The sequence below is a fragment of the Montipora capricornis genome, chromosome 6 (assembly GCF_036669925.1).
Source record: "Montipora capricornis isolate CH-2021 chromosome 6, ASM3666992v2, whole genome shotgun sequence".
In the NCBI taxonomy this organism is placed as follows: domain Eukaryota; kingdom Metazoa; phylum Cnidaria; class Anthozoa; order Scleractinia; family Acroporidae; genus Montipora; species Montipora capricornis.
This window is the reverse complement of record NC_090888.1, coordinates 9,784,789-9,810,126: the sequence shown is the minus strand read 5'-3', so window position 1 is coordinate 9,810,126 and position 25,338 is coordinate 9,784,789. Positions and strand designations below refer to the sequence as shown.

General features: G+C 38.8%; 2 protein-coding genes across 4 annotated transcripts in view; one reads left to right on the top strand and one right to left on the bottom strand.

Annotated features, from left to right (window-relative positions):
• Positions 1-6,937: 6,937 nt before the first annotated feature.
• On the bottom strand, positions 6,938-23,499 carry LOC138051504 (protein LZIC-like). Of its 3 annotated transcripts, none has more exons than XM_068897722.1 (7): positions 23,347-23,499; positions 20,738-20,899; positions 17,613-17,748; positions 16,131-16,229; positions 15,296-15,391; positions 12,680-12,761; positions 6,938-9,799 (listed from the first exon to the last, which is right to left on the bottom strand). In XM_068897722.1, the coding sequence occupies exons 2-7, from the start codon at positions 20,836-20,838 to the stop codon at positions 9,741-9,743; spliced, it is 573 nt and encodes a 190-aa protein (XP_068753823.1). In that variant the 5' UTR covers positions 20,839-20,899; positions 23,347-23,499; the 3' UTR covers positions 6,938-9,740. The 3 variants fall into 3 exon arrangements, with proteins under 3 accessions (XP_068753823.1, XP_068753822.1, XP_068753824.1); XM_068897721.1 differs by having other exon boundaries at positions 23,331-23,472; XM_068897723.1 differs by lacking the exon at positions 12,680-12,761 and having other exon boundaries at positions 23,331-23,472.
• A 143-nt stretch (positions 23,500-23,642) lies between these two features.
• The window catches only part of LOC138051505 (eukaryotic translation initiation factor 5A-1-like), an 8,652-nt gene continuing 6,956 nt past the window's right edge, over positions 23,643-25,338 (top strand). The window contains exon 1 of the mRNA XM_068897724.1: positions 23,643-23,741. The gene's annotated coding sequence lies outside the window, so the exon portion shown is untranslated. The remainder of the gene's footprint in view (positions 23,742-25,338) is intronic.

Here is a 25,338-nt window from a genome sequence, read left to right as displayed (position 1 = left end):
AAGGATACTGGAGTTAATGAAAATGAACACACATGTGACCCCTTCTGTAAATATGGTTTAAAATAAAATTTTCTCGCACCCCGCTATTACGGACTCTCGCTATTACGGACACCAAATCGTGGTCCCGAGGGTGTCCGCTATAACGGGAGTTGACTGTAAGTAGCTTCTTGTTTTCCCGAGGTGTCTAGAAAACGCAGACCCGCAGACCTAGAAACACAGACCTGGAAAACGCAGACCTAGCAAACACAGACGTAGAAAACATAGACTTAGAAAACACAGACCTAGAAAATAACGTTTCCTTCGCAAATCACTATTACATTCTAAATTCTGACCAATTCAGTTCAGCGACGAATAATATAAAGAATTTTTGCCTCTGTGATTTGTGCGGGTGAACCTCAAAACCTGTGGTGAAAACATGTCGCAAGATCGCTAGAAATGGTTTATATTTAATCTGATAAAATAAAATCTTTTAGCAAATCATGGCGCGCGCAGAATTCTAACTTTGACAAAACGCGACGGTACCGTTGCCGTTTTATTATGTTGGGGATAGGGGGATAATATCATGATAATCACAGGGGAATCGTGGGAATAATGTCGTTAGACAAAAGTTCCATTTACTCAGCTTACGATCTTTAATGACTGTTTTGTGCGCGTCATAAAGGAGAACTGAAGGCTAGAAGATCAAATTTTTGTTTGTCTTATTATTGTCGAAATATAACGTCCTTTACCTAAAAAAACACCAAAAATCCTTTTTCATCTTTAAAGGCCTTGAATTTGTCCAAAATCCTTCGTTGTTTTTCCAATTTGAACGACCACCATTTTGTTTGCTTTTTCTTCCAGTTACTTCCAAAAAAGGAATGTCCGCCGCCATGTTGTGACGTCATTGCGCACGAGCAAGCAGCTGGTTTCACTAAAATCTTCTGTCATCGTTTAAGTTTCAACAAAGTACTCCTACGTAAGTTTATGGCAGAATTTGAACCATATTATTTCGAACCAATGCGAGCGAAATCAGGTTCCTAGGAGGAGGCAGCAACCGAAAGGGAAGACTCAAGAAGGGGAAATACGACTTGATGCAGCTGTGATTTTTGCTTGAACTGGGAGCCCGGGACAGCAAGAAAAGGAATCCATCTGCTGCCACGAGATAGAGGAAGCTATTAACGAAATCTCAGGTGAATTGATTGTATTCAAAAGGCAATAAAAACAACTTGACTAATACGAGATTCTGTTGGCTGCTATTGTTTTGTCGGTCATTTCGATTCCATTTGACAAACTGTAGCTTATAGACATCTAGTGATGCTCATAGCTCTTAACTAAGAGATCTAAATATAGGCTTAAGGTTAATATCTATCAAACTTAAATGTGCCGGCCGATCAAGCTATTCGTTGTATAACGCAGCATTCTACCGTTTCGAGTGTGTGTTTGCAAAGAAAAGTGCTACAAACTGCCATCATGAGTCAAGCACGTGGATTGTGAGCGCTGCGGTTAATGAACATGTGTGTAAACACATAAGCTCTGTTCGTAGTTTTGCGAATTTTCAAACTTCAATTAAACATCTTTGTGATCGTTATAAAACCCATGCAGTTTGAAGTGCGAATGCCATTCACGAAATGACGTGTCCCAGTTGCTTGCAAAAACAGCTTTTCCGTTCACTTCTTCGCCGCTAGGTTTGCCACTGAAATCTCCCGAGTAAAGAAAACATAGCTTACTCACTGGTATAAATGGAGTTGATGAAGTCGCAAAGTTAACATTTTATAAAAAAAATGCAACTATCGCATCGACCGCTGTGCCCAAGGCGTATTTGCTGTTAAAGTAAGGAAATCTACTCATAATGCAATTGCAATTCGGCCCGATGCAATAGTACTTCTTTGTATACTTTGCTGAAGGAAGTTTGTTTCCTCATAAGTCCGCTAGCTTGCCTGACGATTGAATGACTGGCACGGGACTAGCTAAGGGTATTTAACGGTTTTTGCGCGGGACTTAGGTCATTCTAGGTCAGCTGGTCTCCTTGTCTGTTTACCTTTTTATCATGTGCTGTTTTAATTATTTTCACCCTTTCCTCGCGGTTTTGTGCTGCTGCATTAGACGAGGAATACGTTTTCAAATGTTTTTTGGCAACGTCTAAAGCCGGAGTTTTTTTTTTGTGGTTTTTCGTATCTCAGCGGCGTAGCACAACTTCTATAATATGATGTTTAACTATAGTTATGGTAGTAGGCTTGTCTGGCATTTGCAACTATCACTCGAAGCTCGTTGTAGTGTAGTCAGAATCACTGTTTAATTAAAAGTTACGAAATAATGTTACTAACACCAAATCGTTATTTTCTATGTCTGCGTTTTTTCGACTGTGTTTTTTAGGTCTGCATTTTCTTAGTCTGTGTTTTCTAGGTCTGTGTTTTCTAGGTCTGCATTTTCTAGGTCTGGCTTTTCTAGACACCCTATTTTCCCTATAGGTATTCAAGACGTTTTAGATCCTCGATTGCTTGCATGGCAGTTTCTACAATTGTTAATTAAGAAGTCACCAAATCTTCTGAGACCCTGGATGATCTTTACTACCGATCTTGGGCCATTTTGGTGACTTGTCTCTCTGTGCCTTTGTTACCATGAACAGGTAACGAAACCTCTCGTCTAGAATGTTCCACGCTCGTTCGTAGGCTTCTGATTAATTTTAAAGGAAAAGTCGATTCATTTGATAGCTTCTTTTGGCAGGTCTACTTTCATCTTATCACTCGACGGTAAGTTCTTTCGGTAAATAAGGGCATGAAAGGACAACTTCCAATCCGGATAACGGATGCGGAGCTCGCCGATGAGGATGGTCGGTTCTAGTGCTGGGAAGCGCCTCATGCTGAATGAATCAGCTATCGTGGTGATAGTATCTACGTTTGCTAATGACGCTTGAGGTTGAGCTTGATCGTATCAGGGATGGGTGGTTTCACTCTTAATAGGAGCTTGATGTACGTCTTGAGGCTGTTGATATTTATTCTTTTTCATGGCCTTATTTACCTCATTTAGCAACCTCAGCTGCAACTAGTGGTGCTAAATTGAGTACGTTTACCTGATCTAAATGTTACTAATGTAGCTTCTTTTATTGCTGATAGTTGTAAGCTAACATTGTCTTTAAATAGCAAAAGCTTCTGAAAACGAATGGTTTTCAATGAGCCTTAATTTGAAAACGAGCAGTAAGACGCCCATTTTGTCTTCTTGGCAAAAGTTGGTCTTTTCCTTACTGCATGAGAAATGAATTACGTGTAAAACGCATTTATCCGAATTTCTTAGCTTCTTTATTTTACGCAGATCAAAGGTAGATAGGCCACTTTGAAAAATACCATAATACTCAATGTTCGCCCCCCTAAATTTTGCATAAAGGCCTGGCCAAACGCTCGCAACATTGCAACGCAATGTGTTGAACGGGCTGGCCAAACGCACGCAACATTTTCAACTTTTTTAACGCAACATGTCAATGTTTATGCGCCCCAGGCTCCTGACGCGCAACAAGTGGACCTAGCGCGCATGCCCTAGCGCAACAATGTTGCGTGAACGTGGCAAAACGAGCACAACATCATGCAACATCCAAAATGGTGCACGAAAATTTTGACCGTTTTCAAATTTGATCCAACATCATCCAACATGTTGCAACATCGCAAAACAAGGCAACAGGGTAACCAAACGTACGCAACATGTTGCGTCCATTAATGTTGCAAGATGTTCCGTTGTTTTTGTTTTCTCTTGGGACCATTGTAAGTCCCAAGATAAACTTGAAACAATGCTTGTGCAAAATTTGGGCGGACAAACAAAGAGTGTTATGGTATTTTCCGAAGTGTCCTAGTTGGGCGTCTCGCTCAAATTTCTTGTTTTTGCAAATCTTGAATCGGTAGGCTATGAAGAATATTTTTCCGAAAAAAAAAATCTGAAAGATTAAATTTAAAACCACTAAAATCGCTTTTCTTTGTTTCCCGCCATAATCTGCGCGCGAAAAATGGTTGACGTATTACGTCAATCACGCGTGAAAGGACTGGGTGGCGATTGACAGCCGTCACGCGCGATCTGCTACGTCAGCACGTGCCCGAACACTGATTAGCTTTCAAGTAGGGGGCGTTGTTCAGCAGACTGTGAACTGCACGCGAAATCTTCAAGCCCGATTTTCTAGGGGTTTATTTTGAGGCCAAAATTACAACTTCTCGGACCTCCTGTCCTGACGGGTTTTAGGATAGCGCTTCCTAATTTTCAACTCTAATAGATGATTGTACTACCCCAAATACCGTGTGAGGAATTTTTCGTTTGTCTTCGAAGACTGATTTTATGGCACTTTTTCTGCCCAAATAAAATATGAGATGAGAGTCTCGACTTTGTGCGTGATATTTCCTTCAATTCTTTAAAATACTACAGAAACACATATGTGAATACTTGTGCAATTTCCTTAAGGAGAACAATGAGTTTCATCATTTCCAGTCTGGCTTCAGAAAATCCCATTCAACTGAAACTGCACTTCTTCGTTTGGTCGACCAGTTGCCGTTTAACCTTGACAATGATAAAGTCACTGGGCTTGTTTTTATAGACTATAAGAAGGCTTTTGATTTGATTGATCATCAGCTGTTATTATCGAAATTGAAGGTGTTTGGAGTGAACGAGACTTTTCTTTCCCTTTTCCGCGAGTATTTGAGTGGAAGAAGCCAGTATGTAAATATACAGGGGCACCCAACGTCAATTTTCGGAAAATATCTCTTCGGAAGACGATTTGAGATCTAGAATTTTCGGAAAATTTGTTGTAAAATTTCTTGCTTGCCTGCCTCTCCTAGGATTTTCGAACATCTGAAAAATGGTATGATTGCCCATTTTAAAAGGATTTTTACCCTAAAAAGGTCACCTAGAATTTTCGGGAGCCTTTTTTCTGGCTAAACTTTTCAAAAAGGTAAGTTTTGATCCCTATAATTTTTGGATCACTAGACTTTCTGCTAGGAAATCCGAACAGATGAAAACTTTTTAGGGGATAAAATTATGCCTATATCTACCGTTTAAATACTAAAATACGTTTAACAATGCTATGTTTAAGTGGTTTTGAACTATATTCTCGTTGGGTGCCCCTGAATATATACGGGTGCCATTGTACAAAAAGATCTTTGACGCTCGGTGTGCCACAGGGTAGTATTTTAGGTCCTATTTTATTCCTTGTATTTATTAATCAGATCTACCCGAAGCATTGCAGCACTGTGTCGCTGATATATATGCTGACGACACTACAATCAGCCACTCTGCTCACTATCAGGCGGCCCCCAATACTGTCTTTGAGGGCCTACAGGAGGACATTGTTGAAGTCTTAAATTGGTCATCAAGTAATAAAATGTTGTTAAATGCGTCCAAAACAAAGTCGATGCTTGTTACAGGAAAACGATTGGTGAAGAAGATGGAACATTCCACCCTTCAACTACGCTTAAAGTCTTCTGAACTTAGTCAAGTACACTCACACAAACTGCTCGGGGTGACAGCTGTGACAGTCAGCTTTCCTTTGACTAGCATGTAGGTGCCTATGCAAGAAGTTAGCGCAGAGAATCGCTGTGTTGCGGAAAATTAGACGCTCACTGCCTCTTGATCAAAGGAAACTTAATTATAACGCAATGATTAAGCAGGCAATGCTGTATGCCTCAGCCGTGTGGACATCCCGCTCTGTAGAAAACATTCAGAAAGTGTTCAGGCTACAGAAACGCGCAGCCCGTGTAATACTGGGTGCTGACACAAAAGCGAACAGTGAAACTTTTTAAACAATTAGGTTGGGTTCCCTTTTGTCATGAAGCGAGAATAAATAAGTCAGTATTGGTATACAAACAGATTTTTGGGAAGTGCCCTCCTTATCTCACCCAGATGCTTGTTAGAGACATAGGCGTGAATGGAAGATCGAGCAGGCATGGTCATCTAAACCTTATCTGCCCCCGATTCAAACGGGAGACCGAGGGTGGAAGGTCTTTCTCAGTATCGACTAGCCGCCTCTGGAATATATTGCCTGCCTATATTAAAAACCAAATGAATGAAGGGGTAGTTTCTAAAGAAACGGTGGTGCTGCGTCGGTGGGGAAGTAGTATACAAAAATTTTGGTTTTATCAACGGAGTTGACAATGTAAATTGGCCACCGTACAGAGATTCTAAAAGCTGACGTTTCGAGCGTTAGGCCTTCATTTGAGGGAGAGATCGTGTTGGGTAGACACATGGCTCGTTTATGGTGTCAACATTCACGGGCAAACATGCCATTCAAAGCTTCAATTCGACAATTTAAACTTGCAATTCGGCAATTCAAACTTTCAATTCGACAAGTCAAATATTCAATTCGGCAATTCAAACTTTCAATTCGACAATTGAATATTCACTGAATTAGGGAATTAAAACTTTCAATTCGACAATTAAAACAATCAATTGATATTCGGCAATTCAAACATTCACTTCGCTTCACTGTTTTACTGATACAGAAGAATCCTAAACATTCATCAGGTATGCAGTTCAACGCATACTGTATATACTTGGGTTTGTACGGCAATTATCTTTTAACAAGTATGTACATGAGTTGTCCGTTATGAGTCGCGTAAAGTATATGATTTAGAATTTCATGAGTCACAGGTCATTGCTTTACCAATACAGAAGAATCCTAAACATTAATTGAAGCTAACCTTAGGCACAATTGAATTGAATTGCCGAATTGAATGTTTGAATTGTTGAATTGAAGGTTTGAATAGCTAAACTGAATGTTTGAATTGCCGAATGCAGGTTTGAATTTTGACACTAAAAACGCATCATATTTACATGGCTAGAATATAGCACTTCATATTACCCTCGAATAGTTAATTCAGTTGAAATACAAGTGCTACACGGCCAACGTTTGCAAAAACGTAACCCTTCCTTGTACTTGTACACGAGGCAATAGCCTGGAATCTCTTTGTTAAACGACGTTTGACAGACATTTGCACTTTATTGTTTTATTATATTAACAATATTTAAATATTATTAAGGTATTGGCTCATTGTCATGTTGTTAGTCATGAAGCTGATTACAACATTTTGGAGTATTTACTAGTACATAAAATTTCCTTAATTACGGCTAATATTGGGCGACGAGGCCACACACTTTAAATTTTTCATCTACGGACAAAAACTCAAGTCTTATCATTAGTCTTTTGCACTTCACATCACAGAGTCCATGTTGATGTTTTCGATGCCGTATTGTCTTTAACTACTTTTCTTGCAGGGCAAGTGTTCATTCAGGGGTTGCTCAGTCTACAAATATTCGCATTCATATTCTGTGCACCAACATGACCCTCTCATAATACAAATGCAAACAAGGAATTAAATACACAATGTACAAATATTAAAAAAAATTGTTCATCCAGTTTGCCTTGAGAAATGGACTTAACAATCTAACATCACCATATACCCTCACAAAATGAAAATGAAGAAATTTAGGGTGCGTTTTTATGGGAAAATCCAAAAACGGATTTCTGATCTCGGATCAATGGATTCTTCAGCGCCAAAAAAACGCAAAAAGGATTATTTTCCATGGCAACGCAAACAAACAAACCCAGAGTTGCGTGCAAAAAAAAAAAAAAAAAAAAAAATAGCGGTAAGTTTGTTTTAGAGAAATTCTTCAGTGAAAATACCACCAGTAAAAAATACCTTGGCGATCGATAAAAAGAATTGACGAAAAACATTCTTTTTTAGCTATAGGAAAGGTGCTAACAACATTATTGCTGTCAAGAAACTTTTAGTGTAATTTCTGGTGCGAAATTTGCAGGAAACCTAACTATTTTCGACCTATATCTGTCTTCGATCGTACGGTAAAAATGGCCCAGGAAAAACATTTGGGCTAAACTGTCACGTGCGGTAGCTGTTGTGTACTATTGTTGCAAGGAAAACCGCTTGTCAAAAATACTTTTTTCAAATCCTTCCCCAAAAAAACGATGAAGTGATGAATCTCAAAAATCCGGATTTGGATTTAATCCAAAGTGTCCTCCTCGAGTGTGGATTCTTTGGATTCATGATCCGTTTTCGGATTTCGCCAAAAAAAAACGCAAAATCTGTCTTTGGATTCAAGAATCCGTTTTCGGATTTTCCCAAAAAAACGCACCCTTAGTTATTGATAATAATATTGATTATTGATAAAGACATGGGTATATATAATAATGGAGAAACCACTACAGTTGACCCAATTTCTTTTCGGTCACTACTTTAGACGCTCAACTGACTGGGCTACAAAAGAAGCACATGAAATAATCACTAAGATTACAATAGCTTGAGGTGACACTAATGTTCGCCATATGATGGTGTTTTTCTCAGCCAAAACCCTAAGCGAGACTGAAATCCGAACATTACACCCCTATTAAAGCAGATGACGAGCACCCCTGCCACTTCCATATGCACGTTCCCTCCCCCCCCCCCCCCACTCCCCCGGGTGTTGGGAAAACTGCTAGAACAAAAATCTCACGTATATGTCTTCAAAATGGCAGCATACAGCCAATAGTGTTTTCTACTGAGGTGACCAGAAGTCATGTTGGCTTAAAAAGACAGACTTTGAATAAATTATTCAAGTTCAATTTCGAAAACAACATTTTCATTCTTGTACATGGCTGTGGTTTCTTTGCATTGCTTATCGACGTCAAGTGAAAAAACTAGAATGATTTGTCCCTTTTAAAACTGTTAATGTTTTTGTGCACAACTCCAACTGCAAATTTGAAAATTGTTTCATGTGTTTCTAAAAAAGCCTCACTTAATATTTTTATTTTTATTTTTTTTCACTTAATATATCAAAGTACCACATTTGAAGATATCAGCTACAGTAGGAACTACTGTAACAGCAACCCAAAATACCGATTGGATCAAAACACCAGGCCTGTTATCACCACCCTGCAAGCAGACCCTTTCTTTTCCTTGCTCGATTTTGGCGTTCTCGAGAAAGGCTCTGCATGAATCGAGTAAGATCTTTATTGAATATGCGCTGCATGTTGCCAGGATACAGTCTCGAACCCAAGCCAAATATGCCAGATCTCGCCGCCATCTTGGTTTTTCATGGTACAGCGGGCTCAATTATAACCATCGGTTTTGTCACTAAACGGACGCTCACACTGGAATAACCGGTTTGACGAGAGAAAACAAGATTGACTAGTCCAGAAGCTCGGGCTGCGGCGGCTTCAAAGAGTTGACGCGATTCGGGCAGAGTCTACTTTTCTCCTCCTCAGTAAAGAAAAAGACAAAAGGTGGCTCTGCTCGCAGGGTGTGTTATCACAAGATGGAATGTTGAAAACGAAATCATGAAAAACGAAGATCACAAACCCGGAAAACAAAGACCTTCCAGAGAAATAACTTTCATGCAGCAAACCGTAAAGAGCAAAACACACCTACTATTTCCCCCTTGTTTACAATGGCCACTGAGTCATTTCAGGTGAATTTTCATAGGGACATTATTTTCCACATACTAGCCTACAAAGTATCACAAGTCTGTAGTTTTAAAAAGAAATTTCTGTTATTGAATTGACAGGGGATCCTTCAACTTTGAGCTGAATTTTCATGTCTGAGTGATTTTGCAACAGTCACTGACTAGCCTTTCATGATATATTTCAGTTGCGCTCAATTTTTGGAATCTAACAACTTTTCAGATAATTAAGCAATCTGTTATCCACAGTTTGTGACGTAAGAACATGGTCAGCATGACTATCATCATCATTATTATTGCCGGTAAACTAAGTTCCTATTTAAAAAAGTACATTGATCAGTTCACTTTTGCGCATCTTCAACTTGTGAGCCAGCCACCTTAAGAAGTTTATCACTACTCCCTGCAAACAAAAGCAGAACAAAATTGGACTGATAGTTGACAATAATATTATTCTACAAGGGCACGCTGGATATGAAGTGATAGATAACCAACAAGGCACGTAACGCCGAGTTGGTTATAATCATTTGATATCCCGCAAGCCTGAGTAGAATAATTGCTTCATTAAAAACTCCAGGATCAACTACTCCACTCAAGCATCGATTTCTGCCTCGGTCAATTCCCGTCCAAAACGGCTTTTGAAGGCCATTTTTTCTCAGAGCCACCAAAGTTCAGTCCTGTTGATTGGGGTTAATACCTGGACGGTTGACCATCTGGGAACACCATGTGCTGTAAACTCTGGGGAGTCACGCTGGTGCATTGGTCATGAGCCATGCCTCCCTCCGTGGGCTGAGTCACAGACGATTTCAACTCAAGGGTTTTCCTCCCTCATCAACGACTCAATCGACTCACTGCAATTTCAATCTGGTTGTGATGCTGTGCTGTGCCATCTGACATGGACTGTAAAGCAACTGCTCTTTGTATGCTTTCGGCCCAATGTTGCGAGCCACTTATTGGCCCTGAAAAGCCCCTACAGGGGCCATTAAGTTGTTTACATACTAAGCAAAAAAAAAAAAAAAACCCTCAGCTATACAGGACATTCAAGTACTATTTCCAAAACGAGAGCGAGTGTTTCCTCGGGATATCCAAACATCTAGAAACAAATTATTGTTTCGAGGTGTTTGAATACCCCGATGAAAAACACGAAGCAAGAGTTTTGGAAATAACTTCTCATGATCACTCTTAGAGAAATAATAATCAAAGACTGCCAATTGTAATTGTTTGCTGTCTAACATTCCTTCCTCGATAATTTCAATATCAACGATGTTTTTTATCGGCGTAATAAATTTGCATTTATGGTGCGATTTAATTTATTCTGAGATGTGAAAGTTGCTGGAGTTGCCAGCATTTACAAGTTGTCGTTCAGTCAGTATGTATACTGCAACAAAGTCTTTCGATAGATTTCGGCAGCCGAAAAGTGTGCAGGATGAGAAGAAAAGTGTTGATAATGCAGTACCGAAATCAACAGCTTATAAAACCAAATGGTCGTGTAAGGTTTTCGAGGAATGGAAACAGAATCGATTAGTGAAGTCCTGTACTTTGAAACCCGGCGGCCTTTTTACCACAAAAGACTTTGAAGAAGGAGTACAAACTTTGGACATGGACATTACAGACATGTCTACATGCAGCCTGCATTCTGTTTTCGAACATGTCTAGTTTAATGATTGTGAGGTAAATGTTTTTGTAAATGGGCTTAAATAAGGAAATGAAGCATTGTAAAAGTAAGGTTACTTCTGAGACATAAATATTCATTGCTTTTGTGCAAGATATCATTGTGCATATTTTTGCGGCAATTTATACCACTCTCCAGTGAGAGTGGTATGCAGTTTCTCCTTGGGTATCCAAACTGATCCACGTGATGTGGTATACATCTTGTGGTTGGTAGTTGACCTCATGAATTATTAATGATCTTGAAAAGCACCTATACAACAAACTATTCAAATTTCAAATGGACAAAACTATGCTTAATTTATGAATGAGGGAGCAACCCCCTTCTTGTGAATGAAAAACTAATGATAAAGAGAAAAAATTTAAGGAGACACCGTGCCCAAGTGGTTAGGGCGTTGGACTTGCTATCTGTAAGTTATGCGCTCAAGTCACTCTCATCATTTATTACGCAGGGCCCGGTTGTTCGAAAGACGATTAACTTAAACCAGGGTTATCCTAAACTTTTGTTTCATGTTTTCACCTTTTTGGTGAAAGTTTCTTTTGCCTATTATTGTTCTTCAAGATTGACTTCTTCTAATGCAAAGTTCCGCCGAATATCAGAGTTGAACAGCATGTGGGAGTAGAGAAATAAATTCCTTCATTAATTTTTAATCTGAGATTAGTGCTAATCGGCTTTTGAACAACCAGGCCCACAGTTCTCTGGGTAATCCATGGTTAACCCATTCAGTCCTAGGAGTGAGACCAGAAACCAATAAGGGTTGAAACGTGTAACAGCCCCTTGTGTGCTGGGAAACAAGCTTCAGAATATTCAATTTGCTAAGAACCATATTTGGAACAACAAGAGCAAGGGGTTTCCAAATATGGTACTTAGCACTGAAACATTCAACCAATCAGTTTGCACTGAATATTTGGAAGCTGTGAACGCGCGTTACACGTCAACCTCGTTCCCAGGGTCTCTCTTCTCTGCCTCCATTGTCGTTGACAACCCTTATGGGTTTCTGGTGTTGTTTCTGGTGAGACTTACTAGATTTTACTCTGTCTAACACTAGACAATTTTACTCATCAATGGGTGTGGTTTAGGAGTGACTTGGTTAACCACCCCACATCCACTATAAAACTATGTTTTCTTTAATAATAATAATAATAATAATAATAATAATAATAATAATAATAATAATAATAATAATAATAAAAACAATAAGTTTCGCTAGTTGTTGTTGCAAAGTACAACAATAATGCAGCTTGACAAGATTGAACCCAAAGCATCGTAATTATGGCGCCTCTGGCAGCCACTATAAGGTCTGTGTACGACCTTGGAGCACAGCTTACAGCCAGCTGCAATCAGATGTAGGCTGGCTTTTGTTGAGGAAGGAAAACCGGAAAACGTGGAGAAAAAAACCCTTGAAGCAGAGTTGAGAACCAGTTGACACAAATTCAACCCACTTATGGCTTCAGATCCGGGATTTGAACGAGGGCGCTATTCCCCCCTGCTGCAATTGAGAATTTCAATAATATTTGCTCTGCCAGATGGCATTCTCACAACAAATTTGTTCTTTGTGAATTTTGTTCAAATGTTTTAATGGCTATTGGTTCGCTTAGTATTTCATTTTCATACCTATATTCTCTGAAACCTTTTCAAATGTGTTTAAGGCTGCATTTGTATTCAATGACAGGAATTCTGCTTCTTGGGGCTTAAGCTGAAAATAAAACAGCAATGATGAGCAATCATGACAAATTTTTGTTGTTGTTCGAGATGTGGAGTTAGCTAGCATAGCTGAGTACTTATTTACGGCACAGGTGTCAAAAACCAAGATATTTTAACCTTTTGTTTTCTTGTAGTTTTGCAAATGTCAAAGTAGAAAAGGGTTCTGTGACTGATGTTTTGTTGCAACATATTAAATAAAATTATTAACATCATAATAATACTAATAATAACAATAATAATAATAATATTTTTGAAATTCATATTTAATCAATACATGTTTCGGATGAAACATCATCCATCGTCAGTTGACAAATAAGAAATAAACTAAAGTTGAGCAATAAATAGTGTAACAAAGTGAGATATAACATGAATAATTAAGGATGAAGGCGAGAACAGAATAAAAACACCCAACCACGAAACAAAACAGAAAAAACCAAACTGTTTAGGCTAAGAAAAGAAACTAATTAGTATGAAAGGGATAAATTAAGATGTTTGACTTGGGAATTTAAAGATGGCTGCTCCCAAAGGATATGCATGGCTTCTTTGATTTTCAATTGGAAACGTGTGGAAGCAGAGTCGAGGATTTTAAAACAGTCTTCTGAACACCGGGAGCGACAATTTTCAGAACCTCTCAAGTGCTTAAATATGTGGGAATGTTTGTCGGAGGCGAGATGTTCACGGATGCGAGTGGCGAAATGTCTATTGGTTTCACCAATATAACAGGCATTACAGCCTGCACATGAAAACTTGTAAATGACTCGCGATCGTAAACCCGCAGGGATAGGATCCTTCGCCCCAAATTAAGTTGGTGTTCACCCCGTTTAAAATTAGGAGTTGGTTTGGGGCGAAGGATCCTATCCCTGCGGGTTTACGATCGCGAGTCATTTACAAGTTTTCATGTGCAGGCTGTAATGCCTGTTATATTGGTGAAACCAATAGACATTTCGCCACTCGCATCCGTGAACATCTCACCTCCGACAAACATTCCCACATATTTAAGCACTTGAGAGGTTCTGAAAATTGTCGCTCCCGGTGTTCAGAAGACTGTTTTAAAATCCTCGACTCTGCTTCCACACGTTTCCAATTGAAAATCAAAGAAGCCATGCATATCCTTTGGGAGCAGCCATCTTTAAATTCCCAAGTCAAACATCTTAATTTATCCCTTTCATACTAATTAGTTTCTTTTCTTAGCCTAAACAGTTTGGTTTTTTCTGTTTTGTTTCGTGGTTGGGTGTTTTTATTCTGTTCTCGCCTTCATCCTTAATTATTCATGTTATATCTCACTTTGTTACACTATTTATTGCTCAACTTAAGTTTATTTCTTATTTGTCAACTGACGATGGATGATGTTTCATCCGAAACATGTATTGATTAAATATGAATTTCAAAAACATCGTATGGATCATCAAAGCGATATCTTACTTCGTGCTGCTAAGAAGTTTTAATAATAATAATAATAATAATAATAATAATAATAATAATAATAATAATAATAATAATACATTCTAGATTGTGTGACAATAAGTGATGTTATGTTTTAGGTAAGTATAGGTCAGGATTATGGGCTTTTTCCTAACATGTGTAAGAAGTGATTTGCAACTTGTAACATGAGACAAGTGGACTGAGTTGTATTGCTGGTTCAATCATAAATTATGCAGGATTGTTGTAAGTGACTTGTCCGGTTTACACAGTACGATTTGTCAGAATCTTGCGTGTATTTTGACAGCTGATGAGCGACCGATTCACGGAAATGAAAAAAAAAAAAACTGAACTGCAACAGATTTTTTAAGTCGGGCCAACACTCTGAAAGAAACCGCATGTCAATCAAAAGGTATGCAAGTGGATGATGTGCATAAATACTTACAAAATTAAAGCGTTCAAAATGGCAGATACTAAAAAAGGACAACGGAAAGGAAAAGGAGGAAAAATCACATTTTACAAAATTTGTATGGTAGGATTTATTGCCCAAACAAAACTGGCCGACAAAAAGTACTGTGTAAACTGCAACATTTGCATGCAAAAACCCTGGAACAAGATCCTGCTCCAACCAGATTTAACTAAAATGCATGGGCCCAACTTCAACTTTGTAGCCACAAACGCAATTACTGTTTACCTCCCTCTTACTGGATTTCATAATGATGTTCTGTTTTATTATGTGAATAATATTGCATTTCCTCCTATACTGACAGCACCACACCATTAATTATTTCTTGAAACTGGTTCAATAACTGTTACAACAAATTTGTCTTTATCTAAATTATATTCATTATCACAATCTTAAAGTGATAAACCCATTGACTCCGAGGGGTTCCCCATTGACGAGTAAAATTGCTTGGGCTTAAACAGAGTAAAATACTAAGTCTGACTGGTTTAGGCCAGCTTGAGAGTCAAAGGGTTTAAAAATGAAAAAAAATCACAATTGAACTAGTTTGAAAAATATTGAACCCAATCTAAAATTAAACCATAACATATTACACTAAATAAACCTATACTGTCAAATCTCTAGGGGATAATTTTATTATTTACCTGTTCCCCCAATTTTTTCAACGCTGTTAAAATCTCCACCGCTTGTTGTGTGTATGCGGTTTGACTTAAGTGGCCAGTCTTAAGATCTCTTTGCATCTACAGAAAATAAGAAACCAGGTTCATAAGATATTATTCACCTGGCATTCAGAAACAACAACAATAACCCATTTATTTTCCACTAAAATACAAAATTAATTCAAAAGAGAATTGAATGTTTGAATAATAAAAAACTACTCAGGATAGTGGGAAAACTGAACAAGCTGAATAAGGTCCACAGATTCAGTGAAATAGATGCTGCTTAAGTGAAGGATGGGTGCCCAAGACGTCCTGGAGCTTCTACTACATGTATTGGCAGCCAGCTCCAAGATGGACACTGCACCCATGGCTGGCAAAACCTGACAACCTAGCCATGAGTCCTCACCTTGCAGAGAAGATATATAAGCACCCATCATAATGATAAACGATGGAATGTAGAGGGGGAGGGTGGAGAAAAACCGCTAAATGCTCCACAAATTAAAAAATGCTCCTTTGTCCCGGCGCACTCAGTCTGATAAACAACCTCTACAACCCAAAGCACAAGTAATCAGACACATGCGCAAATATAACAAAACCACTGACAACAACTGACTGAAGAGGGTCCTACATTTTGTAGTTGTTAACTCTGTTAAATTGTATTTAACTTTATAAAAATTGTAAGCTTTAGAAAGAACAAATATATATTATTATCATTATTTAATATTGCACTATGATCATACACAATGATGAATTTCCAAATTCAAAGCTACATCATGGAAAAAATGAAAAATGCACGATTTGGTAACACTTAAATTTATACCTCAGCCAGTCTTTGTCTCAGCTGTCCTGGTTGTTTCTTGGCAAACAAGCGAATGACTTCTGGAGTTTTGAAAGCATCACTTATAGCAGCTTGTATTGCCTGGTGACAAAATTGACACAAAGGAAACTTAAGGACAGTCCTGTAGATACCAATAAGTCAATAATATTAATGATTATTATAAACACAAAAACTACTGTTGATTCAATACACTAATAATGGTTTTTGTTTTGGTAACATTATGTAGCTTGCTACAAAACGAAAAAAAGAGAGAAAAGATTGACAAATCAAAACCTGGTATCAGTGAGGGAAAGCGCTATCTTGTAGCTCAGTGCCAGTAAATGAAACTTCCACATTACGTGACACAAAACAACCTATTTGAGCCTGATTGGCAGTCGAAGAACAAAGCAAACAAGCTAAAAATTATCTTGAGAAAGTGGGTGCCCTGACGCAACAATATAGTACGCTTTATCCCATCTCAAAACGAAGCCAAACCAGTCTGAGTTCATTGTCAGGCCAGGCTTATGTAAATGCAAAAAAAGAAACGTATGGAGGCCGGCCAACACGAACTCACGCCAGTCTGAGTTTGTCCTGGTCTCATGTAAATATCCCCTAGGGCAACTCAGTCTAGTGCAGGTATAATGGGCTCCTATGACCACTCTTATAGGTGAAATATTTGCTGACTTCAAGATTCAGACACAGCCCTTGTCTTGTTCTGTTTTTCATTTCAATATTCATTAGTTTGCTGAGGCAGTGTTGGAAGTACTAATGAATCGACTCTGTACAACCGTTGTGCTCCCGTTGAGCACTACAGTCTATGATTTTTTCTAACTTCCGTTAGATTTTTATTGGGAATACTAGGTCAGGGACAGTGAAGTTCCAATAAGGAATCCATGGAAAGAAATCATGTTTTTGTGATCATGTATAATTACTTTACTATGCCTCTTGGATCATTGAAATGTACTGTGCTTTTGTTTAAGAGTTTTCATCTGTGGAAAACTTGAAATTGAAAGGACCAAAATGCAGGGAAATATTTTTATTGGGTGGGGATGGGGGGGGGGGGGGGGGGCATCATCTCCATGCCCCCAGTCACCCCTACAAAGAACAATGCATCCTCCGAACCCCAAACCCTAAAATATCAAAATACAAGTTGTTTAAATCTTTGTGCCCCCCCCCCCCCCAGCTTTTCCAGGCTTGCTACGTTTCTGTAGTACATGTAATTTGGTAATTTTGCCCAAGCAGTTGTATGTTACAATATGTGACCTGAGAAACCAAGCTTTCAAGACTCTCTTGGTCACATACAACAAAACCACTGATTTTGTGACCAGCCTTTATTGCTAATAATTACCGTAATGCAACACGAATGGCCAATTTAGTACAATTCAGATACCATAGGATGAACTAAATTTTATTGATCAGTTGGTAGAATTTCATATAACAACACATCACTGCCTTCTAAATATTCCAAGTCAAGCCTATGATTACCAGTTGCATGCTGCTTCTTTCATCAACTAGTGTCACATTCCCAGCGGCAAAGTTATTCAGGGTGTCTTTGAATTCTTTCAGTTGTTCCACTGTTTCCTTCTTTGTTTCCTCATATTCATCTTCGTCCAAGTCTTCCCTAAAAGTTGACCAACAAACAAGTGACATAAACTAATTAACCGTGCACCAGTGGCTCAGTTGGTTGAGCACCGGGCTGTCACGTGGGACTCGGTCGTAAGTTCAACTCCGGCCGGACAAACACTCAGGGTCTTAAAATAACTGAGGAGAAAGTGCTGCCTTTGTAATGATATCTGCAAATTGTTAGACTCTGTAGTCTTCTCGGATAAGGACGGTAAGCAGGAGGTCCTGTCTCAAAACCCTTCAATGTTCATAATCCTGTGGGACGTAAAAGAACCCACACACTTCTCGCAAAGAGTAGGGCATGTAGTTCCCGGTGTTGTGGTCTGTCTTCTGTGGTGTATCATGGTTGGGAGGGTAAAATGCTCGGAGATAATAGCTACACCAAGCTACCCTAAAATCTGAGTGTAAATAAAGATATATGATATGATATGATGTGATGATTATTAATGTTATTATAAATTGCAAATTTCAATAATAATACACAAGAGTAACATCCTCCTCATCATCACTTGACCCTCCCAGCCCACATGCCCCTAACAACCTTGCCCCACACCTCCTGGTCTGACATTACCCACACCTCCTGGTCTGACACTACCTTACCAATATCAATTCCCGAGTCTCTTACAATCACATCTTGGAATGTAATAGGCTTTTTGCAACAATTCATCACATGACCTTTCTTTCTTAACACCATGATTCTGCCAGGTTTCAGGAAATTGTTTTTCCAGAAATAAAAAGAGCAGCTCAAAATATGCTACCATGCCCATTTTTATAAGTACATGATTTAAACTGATGTTGCTACAGTTGAAAGAATTTTAATAAGGATTTGTATGGGAAAAGGACGCTTTGCCACCCACGCTTCAATGATTTTCATACAAATCCTTGTATTTTTCTAAGTTTGTCACTGCTTGTTGGCAATGACTGGCAAATTGGAATAAGCGTCTAGTCAGCTTCTGGGAGGTGGCAAAAGTTTGCTGTATATCAGTTCACAAATACGAGAGAGATAGCTATCTGAAGCAAAGGTTTCAGGCCCTGGCCCCACATAATTATATTTCAGTAAATCCTGACAATGTTCAATGTAGTATGTTGCAACAAAATTAATTTCCTACAGCTATGTAATCTCCTGCTCATATCAGTTCCTGCTTGGCTTGATTTGCTTTGATTTTCTATTCTGCTTTTGTCATGTTGCTTTCCATAGTATGGGACCTAATTATATTAAGGTGATTCGTCAGTAAAAAAAGTTGTCGAACGATTTTCTTGAAACTTTCCCTGAATGTTCCCTACTAATCCCTGAGAACTACAATAAAAAAGACAAGTCACCGTGCTTGGTTAAGAGACATAATGGGCCAATCTTACCCCATTGATGACTGTACTGATACTAATCATGTGCGTTATTTTAAAAGAAATATAGGTCACCGCGCTCGTTTAAGAGTAAAACACAATCGTACCTGATAGTGACTATCTCATCATAGACCAAAACAACAAAATTCGCCATGTTCTCGGAATGTGCTCATTCGAAAGAATTATGGGTCATTTACAACTTCTCTCACATGTTTTGAGAACTGTTTTATCATCTAAGATCGACTTTCGCCATATTTACAATGTTGCAAATTTAAACAACGTATAAATATTGACACACCATATGCGCAGTACAGGATGCCTAGTGCAATACCGAGGAATCACCTTAATACTTCCAGTTTTTTCGGACGGCAAACTACGTGTCCCATCTCCAACACTCAAGAGGATGACAAAGAAAATTATCAAGAAGTAAAAATTAATGTGGTCTTGACATCATATAAACCTAATATAATGGAAATAAAATGAAGTCTTTCTTGAGGCAGGCACATTTTTAGTGTATGGGTCTTCCATGTGTAAATTACCACGGGAAGAAAACTGAATGGAGAATGCGGGCTTGTCAAATATCCTTCAAGCAGGTCTCAGTGTGTGTGTGAGAGAGAGAGAGAGAGAGAGAGAGAGAGAGAGAGAGAGAGAGAGAGCTGTGTTGTAACATTACCCATGTAGACTCACAAACATTAGGATTTTCTGGGCATTGTTGATGTGGTAAGGGAAAACTGGCTAGTGATTTACTGCTAAGGCAACCAACCCATGGTAAACGGACAACCAGAAACAACCTTTATCAACCAACTGACAAGAAATACTGCGAGCCACAACAAAAGAGGTGAGAGCTCCTTGCAAGAGTCATGTCATGGAACATCCAGCATGCCCTGACCATAGGATGATGATGAAGATGGTGACTGTGTTGATTTCAAAAACTGTAAGAAGCAAATCTGAGACAAAGTGGAAGGACTTTCCTTTCCACATTTCTCAATAAGAACAGAGGTTTTGCTTTCTTTCTTGAGAGCTACTTAGAAAAAAGTTGTACACATGTAACTGTCTTATAGAGAGCTCAGTCACAGAGAAACCTGATGGGAAATTTGGTCGGAACAACCCATCGGTCTTAAACCAGGGTTTTCAATAAGACCTGCGGGCAGGTGAAACTTACTTCTAGCTTATTTAATGAATTTCCCGCCTAGTTTAATTAGGAAATTATCCCAACTTATCCAAATAACAAGGGAGAACATGCGTCTGACAAAAAAAAAAAAAACCTTGGTCAAGCTTTGTTCATGAAGAAAGCTAAAGAATCTTGTTCCAAAATCCAGGAAATACATTCTACAAGGTCCAAATTTCAAATATTTTGCAGGGGAGGATTCCCTCAGAAAAGTGTGCACCATCAGTGCTTGCTGTTGCTTCACTGACTACTCCTTTTTTTACTCACTAGCATTTTTGTTAAAATCCCTGCTTTACCCATTGACGAGTAAAATCGTCTGGCGTTAGACAGAAAAAAATACTAAGTATGGCCGGTTTAGGCCGGTTTAGGGGGTGAATGGGTTAACTAAACGTAAACATAGAAGTGGTCGTCTACTGAGAGACAGTTAACTCCTGGCCAAAAATTAAAATGTTGAAAAAGTTTGTTGAAACTGGCTTACTTGCACTCCTCTAGATCCGCAAGTTGAGCTACAAGTCGGTCAAGCTGTTCTTCAAGATTTCGTTTCAGCTTCTGAGTCTCACTCGTCCCTCTTGAAGTCATGCTGCTACAAAATCAGCTCATATGTGGTCAAGCTACTTTATGAATGGGATTTGTAATGTACCTGTTCAAATTAGTGATAAAAACCAACGTCAACCGTGAGTTCTTTTAAAAACAAGATTTGGTAAACTCTATTTAACCCATTGACTCCCGAAAGTGCCCCCAATTGATAAGTAAAATCGTCTGACGTTAGACGGAGTAAAATCTCACCCCTAGGAGCCCGTGAATGGGTAAAAAAACACTGAAAAACGATTTTAACCAACCAATTTCCAGCACTTTTCTTATTACTGGCATATAGTGCCTTTTCTAAGTACTGGTATACTGGGCTTGAACCCCACAGTCACCTAGTTTCAGTTGAATTTCAGTGGGGTTTTCCCGTCAATGGAGACCTCCAAAAAGATTGTTTGTTGGATGTGTGAAATTGACTTCTAGAAGGTGTCACCTAGTTTATGCAGTCACACATTTGAGAATTATCAGAGGTGTCAGAGATTGCCATTAGGAACCTTAAAACTTGAGATGTTTTTGAGCAATGGACGGCAACTGGAACTAAAGCATTTTCTGTTTTAACTTGTCTGGACACTACCACATTAATATTGTTAAATATCTTTTCACTATTACAGACTGGGAGAAACTATAGTAACTGCCCTGGGATGCAAATTCCATCTGTGCCTCAAAAACAACACATGCTTGAGCTCTGTAGCTAGCAATGAGCAAAGTAGAGCCTCATTGACTGCAACAACCTTTAGAAACAATTCTTTTTTTTTCTGGTTTGCAGGATTTAATAAAATGCTTACAAAGGAAGTCAAGGGAGTTTTAAACCTGGCCTTTCTCTGGTGATCCTTGCAATCTGATCGATGGGCTCTTAGCAGTGCGATCTATTCCCAAATTGCATTATTTTTTTTATTTAAATCCCACCATTTCCCCAACCAATGAAAAAGGAACAATAAAATAACACAACCAATCAGATTTCAAGGCTTGTTTAAGGCAACCAATCAAGTCAACTGAAGGAAAATGAAAGACAAAGAAAATCATTGTGTGGCGAATTTTGCAACTTTTGTTTCCCAATTGGATCAATAAAATATTGGTACTGACTAAAATCGTGTATTTTAGCGATTAAATAATTATTGTGTGTTTTCTAAATGGATGTAATAAAGTGATAATTGAACTTTGCATTGTGCAATTTTGGTCTGAAATCATACTTGTGATTTCAAATGGAATTCACGTTGCGCGCTCGACCAAAGTTCAATGACCTTTATAAAAAGAACATAACTTCACAATAGATTTTTATTTTCACACGATAATGTTTAAAGCTGAATGGGTTGTGGGTTAGGGTTAATACCTATCATACTACCGATACCAGCAACAGGACATTTACCTGAATAAACCCTTGCAAAAATTTCTCAACTTCAATATTACAATAATTTTGCATAAGCCCTTCTTCATATTGAGCCTACACGCTTTCCTTCTGTCAGAATTGGCCCGCCAGACCCATCACTTTGCAAAGAAAATGAAACAATCCCTCGCATTCTTCTGGAGGAGTATGTATCATCCTCGAAGTGTGTTTATAATTTGAATGCGTTGTAGAGTTAGTCGTTCCAAATGCCTGGTCTGGCCGGTCAGTTACGTCTAATGGAAAGCGCTCTTAGGGCCGATTTACACGGTACGATTTTGTCGCATGCGACAACGGCTTACGACAGGCCCACGACATGATTTAGGGCCGATTTACACGGTACGACTTTGTCGCATGCGACAACGGCTTACGACAGGCCCACGACATGATTTACGATTGTTGTGTACGCCAGAAAAAATGTCGTAGCATTTTAAAACATGTTTTAAAACGCTGCGACAATCGTAAGTCATGTCGTAGGCCTATCGTGAGCTTGTTGCATGCGACAAAATCGTATCGTGTAAATCGGCCCTTACGATTGTTGTGTACGTCTGCAAAAATGTCGTAGCATTTTAAAACATGTTTTAAAACGCTGCGACAATCGTAAAGTCATGTCGTAGGCCTGTCGTGAGCTTGTCGCATGCGACAAAATCGTATCGTGTCGTTTCGCATGCGACAAAATCGTACCGTGTAAATCGGCCCTTAGGGCCGATTTACACGATACGACTTTGTCGCATGCGACAAGCTCACGACAGGCCTACGACACGACTTACGATTGTCGCAGCGTTTTAAAACATGTTTTAAAATGCTACGACATTTTTTCTGACGTACACAACAATCGTAAATCATGTCGTGGGCCTGTCGTAAGCCGTTGTCGCATGCGACAAAGTCGTACCGTGTAAATCGGCCCTTAGACTTCAGATCAAGTTCCATCTAGCTCTGCTTTATATTATGCACTGCACATCGTGCAGCAATCAAAGATTTCCATAGTTTATGCATAATTCAAAGTTAAACCTGCTTTAACAAAAGTACATTGCAGCTGCAGTTACTGTACAATATTACTCTGATGGCTCTTCCATCGTCTAGAATGATCATAACAGTTACTTACGTGAATCACTGCTTACCCAGTAATATTTCCACTTCTTTCTTCAAATTTCGACGTTCCCAGTGCTGCGAGGGCTGCCCTGTTGGGATATCAGAGGGAACATGGAGACGAAAAAAAAACATACCTTTCATTGATTTAATAATGTAAATCTGCCTCTACTCTCGACAGAAAAAGCAAAGGAGAAAAATCGTTCAACGATGAAGTATTCCGAAGAAAATTAGAAGTGCAAAAGACATCAACAGCAATGGAAAAAAAAAAAATTATCAAATTGGCTGACGTCATATCCGTCACGTTCACTATAAATCTTACTTCCGTCATGGGGTTCCCGATATTCAATTGATTGGTACACCCTTTGTGGTGCACAGAACCTCGCAGCCTTCCTCTCGGAACCACGTTGTGAGAAGATAGAAAATCGTAAGTATTTCATTCATTATTTTGTTCGTTAGATGCGGGTGTTTGGACTTTATTGTAAGTATCTTCAACCTTTAAAATATGACGGAAGAGTTATGTTGTAGCGTAGAGAAACCAGTCACTGTGAGTCACAAGAAGTTCGTCCTCGTTTTCGGCCGCGTTCTTGTGAATACTGGCTGTGAACCACCTAGCCCATGGATCTGTTTATTAATCTTTGTTAATTTGCTGAGAAATCTTAGGCTTAATAAATAGATAGTCTTGTGGGCCTTTTTCCTTCCTGTTTTTTTCCTTTTCGTTCAGTCTTTGCTGGTTGAATATCGTAACTGGTTCTCCATCCTACCGGTCGCAAATTCTACACGTGATTTTGCCCTGAAACAAATTCAGGCGCCGTAGAAACGTGGAAAACTTGCTTAGATGTATGTTTCCGAAGCCTTCTTTATGAATGATGAGTTTGTGTTTTATAAGCATCCTATTACAGAGAAAGTTGAATGTTGAACAGCGAAGTCGCATCGATTGGTGCAATTCCAGTTTTTCCCCGAACTATCTTAATTCTTAATTCTTGCTTACTCATGATGTCAATCACAGTCTTCAGTCGGGTTGTGGGAAATATTTAGTTAGTTTCGGATGAGTTTTGGGGAGCTGGTGGTTGGTTTGATCAGCCGTAGAAGGATCATTTTGCACAAGAATTAGGCTAATTTTATGATCAAGTCAATGTGACATTTTGTTCACGACTCTCCTCCGAGTAAAGGAATTTGATCTCTTCTCTTCTTCTGTACTTCTAAAATAAAGGGAGGATAACCCTGTTTGCCTGATTCACTTCAACCAACTTACATGTACATCACTGTGGCGTCATAAGTCATTACAAGGTACAAGTGTACAAGTGTACAAGTGTACAAATGTGACAAAAAGGCTAACTTCCTCAAATTTTCGTTCTTGTCCATCTTTAGTTCTAGGTGACAAAAATATCTTAAGTGCACTGATAACAGAACTATATCACCATTTTGGAAAGGTTACTCTATTGATTAGCAGTACTCAAGGATTAGTTAAGTGCATTTAATCTTCCTAATCACCTCCACCACAACATGACAAATTGCGGCCTATCCTCACACCACGGGAACACAGAAAGCTGCAAGAATCTGGAACAAAAATTCATCTTTCAACTAGGTACACTCCATCCTCACTGAATCAATGAATGCCTCTCATTCCATTAATTTATTCGCAAGTTAATGTTACCATATTTCCACCAATGGCAAAGCTCCTCCAGACACGCATAAAAACCAACAGCACCTCTATTCGCTCTGACAAGAGGTTAACGCTCAAAACGTCAGCTTACCAAATTGTTCACGGTGGTAATTTGACCTTTATCAACACGTTTAAAACCAAATTTTCCTGCATTACATTCCTGTCATTGATGATGAATTTGAAAGTAGTTGGATATTTTGGGGATGATTGTTTTCTAGCAGTTGTTTGGTAATGATGGTATCAGAGTATAAGTATTTTTACTGTAATCTTGTTGCTAATAATTTTATTTAAAACAATTATTGTGGAATACATGTGTTACAATGCAATATCAGTTTTGTGGGGCAATAGCCAAACAGTG